Source organism: Charadrius vociferus, unplaced genomic scaffold (assembly GCF_000708025.1).
Source record: "Charadrius vociferus isolate BGI_N301 unplaced genomic scaffold, ASM70802v2 scaffold104, whole genome shotgun sequence".
In the NCBI taxonomy this organism is placed as follows: domain Eukaryota; kingdom Metazoa; phylum Chordata; class Aves; order Charadriiformes; family Charadriidae; genus Charadrius; species Charadrius vociferus.
The window spans coordinates 3,236,629-3,247,164 of NW_009648255.1; the positions used below are offsets into that span (position 1 = coordinate 3,236,629).

At 43.5% G+C, this 10,536-nt stretch overlaps 1 protein-coding gene across 1 annotated transcript; it reads right to left on the reverse strand.

The window, feature by feature from the left end:
• Positions 1–1,247: 1,247 nt before the first annotated feature.
• On the reverse strand, positions 1,248–1,508 carry LOC104285907 (serine palmitoyltransferase small subunit B-like). The gene has a single exon (XM_009884418.1). The coding sequence runs from the start codon at positions 1,488–1,490 to the stop codon at positions 1,248–1,250; it is 243 nt and encodes an 80-aa protein (XP_009882720.1). The 5' UTR covers positions 1,491–1,508.
• Positions 1,509–10,536: the final 9,028 nt, after the last annotated feature.

Here is a 10,536-nt window from a genome sequence, read left to right on the forward strand (position 1 = left end):
TGCACTGAATGTTTCTCAAGAATAAAATTTTATTTTTATTTCTGAAAAAACTGCATACACATGTTCAGATCTGTTCAACCTTCAAAACATGTCTTAGTTTCCAGACAAACTGTTCTTTTAAGCATGCAGGACCCCACTGCAGCTTGAGAAAGAAGTTAAGAGGGTTTCAATCCTATAACTGTGCAAACGTCATTTGAAAGCTATTTACATTTTGCGCCCCTTACTTCTAATAACAGTAGCATCAGCTGTTAGATACATGCACTGTATAGCTGTAACTTATGATTTGGCATTGACATTTGATTTAGGTGTAGAGTGAAAACCAAACAAACCCTTCATTGTTAAAGAAATTCCCCACAGGCAATTATAATAAATCTCATTTCTTCATTATAAAGGAGATCTCTTTAAGCACTCAGACTTTCCTGCAGTTATTAAAATACTACTTCCACTCTGTTTTCTGGATCACCTTCCTCTGGTGCAGACATGCACTTTGCTTGCCTTGGTGAATGGGAGCAGAAAGAAAAGATGTCTTGGGTTTTATCAAAGGTGACAGGAGTGCACTAAAACAGAGCCAGTTCTCTCTCTTTCTGTCATTTTCAGTAAACTGTAAGATTATGTATAGTATGTTTTTTTACTGTCTCAGACCATCTGAACTCAGATGCAGCAACTTAGATGCAAAAGGTCGGATTCAAGTTCATATTCCTGTTACTTTCTCTGCTAATTTCCTTTCCATTCCATTAAAAAGCAGAAGGCAGTAACCAGACACATACTAGTTAGTACTCAAATCATGCTGTGTTATACTCATCTCCTTATATTCTCTAACCTGGGTCAAAGAAGGCATGGTTTGTTTTACCACTGCACTCTGGTGGCAGAACTTCTTTGTGTATAACGAGTGTAGTACCCCTCCTCACAGCCATCATAAACAGTCTTTGCTGTTTTGTATGTGCCGGTGTGATTAAATTACGGTGCTGAAAGTGGGAGCCGGTTGAATATTAGGTAAACATGGCATTCCAGGTGATGTGTTTCATTATCACACAGCAAAAGCTGGCCTGTGTTTTATTTAACGGGGACTGTGCGGCCAGTAGTCAGTGCATTATTCTGGTTTTCAGCTATGGTAATTAAGCAAGCCATGTTTTAAGAGAAAATGGTATTTTCATAACTGCAAAACTGCTTCAGAATAAATACACAAAATTGAAGAAGACATTGCATGTCACAAGTTGCGAGAGCTGCCAATCACTCCTCAGGCAAGTTCAGTTCACGATGGAAACCGTGCTTTCGGGCTGGCCTCCAAATATCTGGGAGAAGAACTCAAAAGCCAGGCGGACATGGATGGGGACGAAGACGTAGGCTGTGTACACCACCATAGCGAAAACAGTCACGGTGATGGTGTGGAACATGGACTGCTCCCAGGGCTCCAGCACGTAGCTGCAGGTGATCAGTAGGTACTGGTAGTACAGCCAATAGATATAGTCCTTCACACGCTTAATATCCATCTTCAGCTTTCAGTGATTTTGAGAAGATGACCTGTAATGATAGAGAAGTCTGGATTATGGCTGCAGTGGGAAGAAAGACCTGGAACTAAAAAAATGATGCAGTGACCATCATTTCAAGTTTTATACCACATGTAATTGTTACATCAAATAAAGTTCAAACAGAAATAACGCATCGGTGCCATCACCAGCCTCTGCTGCCCTGGAGCAGCGGAAAACAATCTTTAGCTCTTCCAACTGCTGTGTGCACTTTTATTGAAGCTGTATCAGTTGGGCACTCTCAATTCCTACGTTCTGATTATGAGTGTGTTTTGCTGTTCATTCTGCAGCGGGAATTAAAACCGCATTAGCTTACAAAGGCACAGGGTTCACGTGGAAGTCAGGGAGATATGCATCTAAAAGGGAAGGCTTTGGGACGGCTTCCATAAATGTGGATGGCAAACTCATACGCTCTGGAATAAAGATGAGATTAAATGAATTGCTCTGTAAAAAACTCCTCTGCTTACTATTGATAATAATTTTTATTATTCTGCAATTGTTGGGAATAAAGAAAAGACAAGCTATGAAAGGGAGGGAAAAGAGTAATCTCAAATAGTGTAAGAAATTTTTTCAGCTCATTCCAAAGAAATAAGATACATTACAGATTAAAAGAGTATTTAATGGAAGTTACAAGTCTAGGAAAGATTTTCCTCACCGGTAATACCTTTATGCATTCATTGTTCCTGTCTCCACACAGAAAGGAGAACGGCTGAGCAAGTATTAGCTAGGAAATGGGTTTTGCCTTCCACTTTTTTTTTGTTGAAATTGCTTTTCAATACTTCAAATAATCTTTAAATTCAGGCTAATAACATCTACTTAGAGAAAATACAGAGACAGAATTATAAGCAACTGTATGAGGCTTCAGAGGGACTCCTTTATTTTGGGGGTTGAGTTTAAGGACACACATGCTGATCAGGTCAGCTCACAGTAAAAGGGAATACAGAAGATTTTAGCCCTGCTGGAAAACCTTCTGATGTATCATTTTATTCTACAATTTTGTTGCCTAAAATGCCAGGAATGGAGATGCTTGGACATGTCACATCCCTCCAGTCTTGTGTTTGTGGTGAGCTTGAGGGACAGAAAATATCTGTTGCCCCAAGGCAACAAATACTAAGGTAGCACTGGAGAATTTGTAGCCTGTGATTAAAATAACGATGGACCACTGGTATAGGCCAAATATATTACAATATTCAGTGGTTTACTGCCTCTGGAGGCTGTAGAGTAAATTCTGGTGGTATGCGGGTATTTACTGACAGAAAGACAAATTAACAATACAAAGGATCCCTCGTTTGTTTTGTAACAGCTTTACTTTGGCTACTGATGTGTGAAATTTTTTTTCCAGCAGATGCACTGTTAAGTGCACACACCTCGACAGATTGTATTTCTCCATCTTTCTTCCTTTAGGTGCTGCTGGTTGTTAAGGTTCAACATTCCCATTTAAAGTTGCCAATGGAGCATCCTGCCAGACCAGCTTACACCTCGCCACCTGGAGATGCTGTAAGGTAGATTTTTTTCCCCCCTTTCTTCTTTGGGAAGGCAACAACTGTAGGCTCACCCCAAGCGTGGCAGCCTGTCTGGTTGAACTGGCGCTCCAAACGTCTGTCCAGCGCTGTTGGTAAGGGAGCTGACTGTCTTTGCTCCCCCTCCTCCATCCATGTACTGGCTCCTTTCCTGGTGTTTCTCCTCCCATCCCTCAGCTTCCTGTCCAGAACTCCTCACATCTGTTCCCCAGTTGCTCCTGAACTCTCAACACCCCTATGAATGCAACCCTCTTCGCTGGCAACAAGCACAGTGAAACTGTAAACACTGTGCATTCAAAAAGGGAGGGAGGCTTCTTTGTGTTAACAGATTTTTATGCAGGAAAATTTCTGTACTTGCCCCATCACCCACCCAGCATTTACTTTCCACCAGCCCCTCTTCTTCTGTGTCCTCCAACCATCAGTACCTTCCCCAATATATCTTTTTTCCCCCTCCTCCTCCCAAAGCACCGCTTCCTTCAGTTCCGTTTTCCCCATATCTCATAGACCGAGGCTGCCTACAATGCTTTGTGGAATGCAGATCTCTTCCATTTTAAGTCTAGCAGTGACAATCTTTGCTGTAAACAGCTTTATTTGTAAGGGTACAGGCTTGGGAGAAAGGCCACCGCTGTTTTCTGTCCTGGTATGAATGGAATAAGATTCCTTTCAGATAAATTATTTTAAGGCAGAGCTCACGAGAGGCCTTAAAGCCTTGTAAATATTGCAAAGCCTATAATAAAAATGGCACAGCTGGCAAACTGTGACTCACTGGGAGCCAAAAGTGTCTCTATTTATACCTTCTGCAAGAAAAGCAGCATTTTTCAATGAAGAGGTTAAGCCCTTTCCGATACAGTTGAAAGGAAAATGATAAGGGCCCTCTCATAGTATCTAGGATTATGGTATTTACACTGGGGTTATACCCGTGCTAGTTAAACTCATACCTTTCTTGGGTAAATATCTGTTAAGCCTGACTGCTGCACAGAAAGACTAGAAGGCTGGAGTGCGTGCGGTGGGTGTTTAAGGTTATCAGAGGGGTGCTGCAGTGGTTTTGAGCAGAGAGATCCCAGGCTAATGGAGCTTTCTGCCCACAGCGGCACATACGCTTGTATATCTCAATACAGAGCTGGTACAAGGAAAAGCCAGAGACAGGAAAAAACTCCCCAGGCTGATTTTACTGATATTAGACCAGTCTACCAGGCTGCGGACTCACCACTATCACTTACTAGACGTTGCTGTCTTGGAGGGCTACGTGAATGAAGGATGAAGTAATTAAAATAAGGAGCAGATCTTTTGACTTCTACCAAAGACCTCGTTGCACTTTCTGCAGCCTGGGGACTGTGTGTGCATTCAGCTCGGTCCCCAAGTCCTAGCAGGCAGCCCGTGCTTCTTCGGTTCTTCCCGTTCACAGCAGAGGGGGATAACCCCATCCCCAGGCACTGGGACACACCTGCAGTGGGACTCCCTGGACTACCAGCAAGAATGCAAGCTGGCTTAATGCACAGGCTGCGCGGTCTCCAAATGAATGATAGAGGTTGAGATAAGTAAAAGACAAACAGTCAAATTACAGCCTCACTCCTCACCGCTGACACACTTCCACTGCATTTAATCTACCCAGAGACTTTCTCCGTTAGCAGGACAGTCCTGGAAATGCGGCAAACAAGAAGGGCGTCTTGGGATAATGTAATTCTAGATGCATAATTTATAAAGGGAAAACATAGGAGGGAAGGAAAAAAAAAAGCCATCTTAAACAAGCTACTCAGTCAATGAGATACAAGAAACCACTGTGTTACTGTGGCATAGATACCTTTTCTGGATGTACCCCGTTTGCATTAATTCAGGGGTAGTTTTAAACATAAGCAATTGGCCACAGCTCCACTCCTCCAGAGGTCTCAGGCAGCTTTACCACCAGGCCAATTACCTTGTAGCAATAATCAAAGGGAATGGCAGATCACTAAACAAACAGAAATTCTGAAGGCTAGAAATTCTGTATTTTAGACAGGACTTGACCCAGAGAGGCTTTCACTTACATTTTTAAGCATTGCTGGTTTTTATTACGTTAAAGTCACAACCAGCTGGCGCTCTGAGTTGAAAGAGCCCCACGTTATTAGCTCATCAGTTCCCAATATTCCAGAGCAGGAGATAATTTGCTATTACGCAATTTTAACTTAGAGCTCATTTGTCTACAAATTTGAATTTAAGTATTCGATTGTGTTGTGGAAATGCCTTCCAGTTTAGAGGCCATGAGACTGTTACAACCAGCTATGAATAAAATGAATAGAATTCAGCTTATAAAGCCATTAAGCAATATTCAAATTATTTTCAGCAATTTCACCTCCAAGCAGCAATAGCAAGAAGAGAAACCTGTAAAGCGGCTTTTATTGGTTTAAGTGGCAACCTGATTTTCTTGCTTGTTAATGCATGTCTCTGATTAGGGCAGCTGAAAAGATAAATCATCGTTAAAAAAAATAAATTTCATGTTTCATTTAAGAGCATGCCTGATCTCAAAAAAAACCTCAAACCCAAACCCCCTTAGTTCCCAGTGTTACAGCTAGTGTCTGGAGTTGTAATCTGAAGATGTGAGTGTTAAAGAATTTACTATATAATTTGTGCTTTGATTAAGGGGGTGGCTGGACAGCACCTGGCAAAACGCACCTGCTGGGAAATTCCTGTGGAAAGAAACAAACATTCTTGTAGGGGAACTGGGATAGACTGGTTTCCAAAGTATGCTTGAAAAATACCGTACACCCTCAGCAGGAGAGTTTGGTTGGCTTACATATACAGAGAAAAAGGGGTTTCCAACATAAGTTTATCTAGAGTGGGGAAAAACAAACCCTGGAGCTGGAGATAATGCCATAATCATTAAACAGGTGGTCCCTGATGCTCTGAATGTAAAGTAGGGCCAAGTGATATAAACAAGGTAGGAAGGAAAACCAAGCAAACAATCAATCCCATCCCCAAAATGCCAATATTTAATTGGCTAAAAATAGGCCATTTGCTAAATAATTGCTGTGATAGCACAGAAGCGAGAGTTGGTCGGTTTTGCAGAATCCTAAGGGATTGCGCTCATGTTGACACTTAAGTAAAATCCTGTCCCAGGCCTCTGACCCATATTTGGTCTTGTATGCAGGACACAATGTGTAGGCTCCACAGGGCAGGTGTGGCAAGGCAAAGTGCAATTTTGAAGTTGTCTGATATGTAAATAATTTCAGCTGTTAGAAGAGGAATGGGTAGTCATCCCCCTTGGGTACTGAAATGTGTCTCTCTTCTGCAAGTTATTTATCTGTAATTCTTCTTACTTATTCCTAATTTTATTGTGTCAGATGGGTTGGTTCTGCTGCTACTCAGACAGAATATTCAGACTTCTCCAAGGCATCAGTCTTGTCCTTCTTAATGTAACGTAAGTGTGGGACGAACCCATTGATTTTATGTAGACTGACATTTCTGAAAAAGCAAATTAGAACAAAGGAAGTCACGTTCCCAGTCCATCGTGCATTTGCTTTAACATGTTTTATTCAGTGAGCGCCAAGCATGGTGCATAAGGAATGAAATACAGGTCCTGTGGACCAGTAGTCGGGAAGAAATTTCGATGAGGCAGCAGTTAAAATTGTGCAGAGGATCTGAACACCAGCATTTCCCGGGGACACCGTCTCAGTCTGCTCCTCTAGTGCAGCTGTGCTGCTCAGAATCCCCGTAGGCAGCGTGGCCTGTGGCCATATAGCATCAGCTCAGCCTAGAAAGCTGCCCATTACCTACTGACACGCAGAACCCTCAGGTTACTGTAGTACTTACACATGGATGTTTAAACGTACCCTAAAGCTCATTTTCACAGGGAAGTAATACCAGACAAAGCGTATGAATGAGAACAGCAGCAATAATCCCAGCATAGCTCCCACTATGCACAATTATGCACCATTAAAAATGTCTTTAGTGTAGATTTTAATAAATAACCCTCCTCCTCTAATTCTGGAGTAAAAATGCACAGCAGCAGTGAGGCCACCTCTGGTTTCTCTTCCTCAGCATTCATCTTCCTGAAGCAGCATCTCATTGCGTGCTTGGCCATACGTTACTGCCAGCTACTGTGCTACAGGAATCGTAAACTCTTATGTCCATGTTCCTGCCAGCATTCATGCCACACCAGAATGAAGTTCTGATACAACTTTTATTGCCGTACATGACTCAGATGTTCTGCATGCAGGTGAAGACGCTTTGACTACACCTATGGGGCTTTTTGGGGAAAAAAAAATAAATAAATCTTTCAGGAGTGGAAAAATACTTCAGGAATGGAAAAAGTAAGGCAGAAAAGGCAAAGGCATTTTCAGCCACATTTCTGCTTTACCACGCTCAGAAGAAGGAGCTCCAGCATCTTCCATATTTGTCAACACTAACCCCCCCTTCCTGCTGACCTTAGTGGTAGCACATTTCTTTTAAATGGAAAAGAGTTACATAATGGGACCTGGGAATCTAACGAACACCTTTCGCTGTTGACAAGAAGTCTGACTTCTACCTTCAATAGCTTCAAACAAGGTAGCAAAACGCTCACCGAGTGGCACTATGGGAGTGGCAATGCCACACCTACACAAAATCCAACCTAGACTTCCTCATCTCCATCTCTGAACACAAACCTAGTCCTCACGTGCATGCTCCTTCACCAGCTCTTCAGTACTACCATCGTCCCAAGAATCACCTTGGTGCTACAGTTTAGCTCCATCTGTAACTGGAACAAAAGGATTCTTCTCAGACTATCTCTCCACCCGGACTGCAGTACACCCAGATGATTTCTGAAATACTATTTGCTCCTTCAGTCAAGTTTGGTACACAGATGGAGTGTATGACAGCCTACAACAATGCGGGAAGTAATTTTAAATGTGATATATAGTCTCTTGACCCTCAAGAAAGGAGAGGATGATCTGCAGCACCCATAGGGATCTCATTTGGAGAGAGGGTCCCAACCATTCAAGTAACAGCACAGCAGTTAAAAGTAGTTAATGTTTAGACTGATTTCATGCCTTAACTACTCCCTGAACACTCCAGGCTGCTTCTAGCAAAAAAGAAAAACCACAAAACAAAACAATTTAAAAAAATCAGTTCCCCCTAACTTTGAAGCCTGGCTGATTATTGGCACACTCTCCTTTCCCTGCACTCGGGTGCAAAAGAAGATGCAGCTTCTCTATAACACAAACATTCTTGGAGCAGCTCTGTCCCATTTTCTTCCACGGCCAAATTAATTTTTCAAAGAATTTTCTGTTCTTCCCTCCTCTGAAGTTTCCTCAGCCATTTTCTTATGTAACTAGATTCCTCTTACAATTTAGGTACAAACTCCTTCCTTTCCAGCTTTCTCTGGGCTGAGCATCTTCTGAGCTCTAAGTCCTCCCCCTGTGATGGGACTTGCACATTGGAACAGAACTGGCCTTTGGTGATAAGCTCTGCCAGATGGACAGGCAAATTGGCAAGGTGAAATCTCAGGGTGAGCTTTTCCTGGATTTTCAGTGTAAGCAGAGTTTATTCACATGGTTTTGAACAGAGCTGATTCCCAAGCAAGACCTCAAATTTGTGAGTAGAGACCAGCACCAGGTTAAAATTGCAAATACTTAAAAATGGAGAGTTCTTGAAGAACTGTTCCAGGAGGTATCTTAGAGGGGTTTTGGCTTTGCTCATGGTGACAGGCCTTAGTTACTGTGAGACTTCTCAGGTTTGGGACATGGGCTAGATCCTTCAAGAGGGCTTAAAAGACTTTAAAGTTCAGAAGGTTGTGTAAACACATCACTCTCTAAACAAAATAGCTAAGATGTCTGGGCTCTACAAAAAGATTTACTTTCAACTGTAGTTCTTATTTTATTCAGACTTCTTTGTTTTGCTCTGAGTCATTTCTGAAGCAGCCAAAAAATAATAGCTGGTCTTGGGTTATATGTAATATGAGAAGGTGAATACTGTCATAGTCATGACAGGTATTAGTGGAAAACAGGTACCCAACTCTTGTGCAAGTGCATCTCCTTTGAGATCTAATGAAAGGAAGCAGTGTTGCACCATGCTGGTTATCAGTCTAAAAGGGGAAAAGAAAAATGAAGTGAGATATTTGCAACAGATAAGTAGTAAAAAGGGAGATTTGCATTTTTCACGGAAACTGATTTAACTCCATATACACAGTAAGGAACCACTTCCTTCACAGACCACTTCATCCATAGGAGCAAACAGTTTTGAACACAGAAAACTGTTGATATAACAGAATACCCCTCAAATGTGGAGAGCACATAAAATGAGGAGAGCAAAGCCACCCTCCGTTTTTGGATGGGAAAACATGAGAAATACTCCTGTTCAGCTGGGCAAGACAAGGCTCTTCGAAGTTGCAACATGCTGCTGGACACTTTTTGGGCAGAAGGGTGATGGAGCAAGCACTCCCGTGGCCCTGAGCTGCTCTCCAGGCACCTTTTTACCACATCTCCCATTGCTGTAGGATGAACAACGTACACAGTCTGTGCAGAGCTTCCCTGCATTTCTCTGCCAAAGCCGCACCATCTAGAAGTCACTCCAAGGACTCACAGAACTGCTCTCAAGGCAGAGTTATTTGTGCCACAGTCATGATATTTGTGAGCGAAATAGAAACAAGCATCCCAATCCTAAAACATTTTTAAATACATGCTCCAAAAAGTACCATGGGTGTTGATTAAGTAGAATAGAGGCATTTATTACAGGGATTCTCCTCTATATTATCCCAGCTCCATTTACATAGCAGGGAGGTACTCTTACACCTGCTTCACACTGAAGGATTACTGGAAGCATCCAACAACTCCCAAGAAAACCAAAGAGCAGAAATCCACAAACAACGAGCATTGCCACCACGCTGGTATGAGTAGCACCTTCACCCTCCCACCTCCACCACTCCCCACCTATTTCAACCTTTTTACTTACAGAATCACAGAATTGTTTAGGTGGGAAGGGACCTTGAAGCCCATCCAGTCCCCCCCCTGCCCTGGGCAGGGACACCTCCCCCCAGCCCAGGTTGCTCCAAGCCCCGTCCAACCTGGCCTTGAACACCTCCAGGGATGGGGCAGCCACAGCCTCTCGGGGCAACCTGCCCCAGGGGATCACCACCCACACAATGAAAAAATTTCTTCCCGCTATCCCATCTAAATCTCCCCTCTTCCAATTTGAAGCCATGAGGCAGAGATCATCTTCTGCACCACCTGGGAACCCCCTGACTGCAGGTCTACAGCAACAAGTCCAGAGAGACCCCGCTGAAGGCTGTAGGTCCTTCTGCAATGCCACCAGCCATCAGCCACCTTGAGGAGGGCAGCAGGCAGGGCAAATCCCGGAGGCGTTACTGCTGCCGTCCCTGCTCCCGGGCCTTTGCTCCAGCGCTCCTTCCCCCCTCCTGCCCGCGGCAGCGCAGAGTACGCGGCTCCTCTCTGCCAAGGTCACCGGCCCCTCGTCTTCGGGGAAGCCCCGGGACGGCGATGCCCTTGGCCGAGCGGACCGGGAGGAGACACACGGAGGAA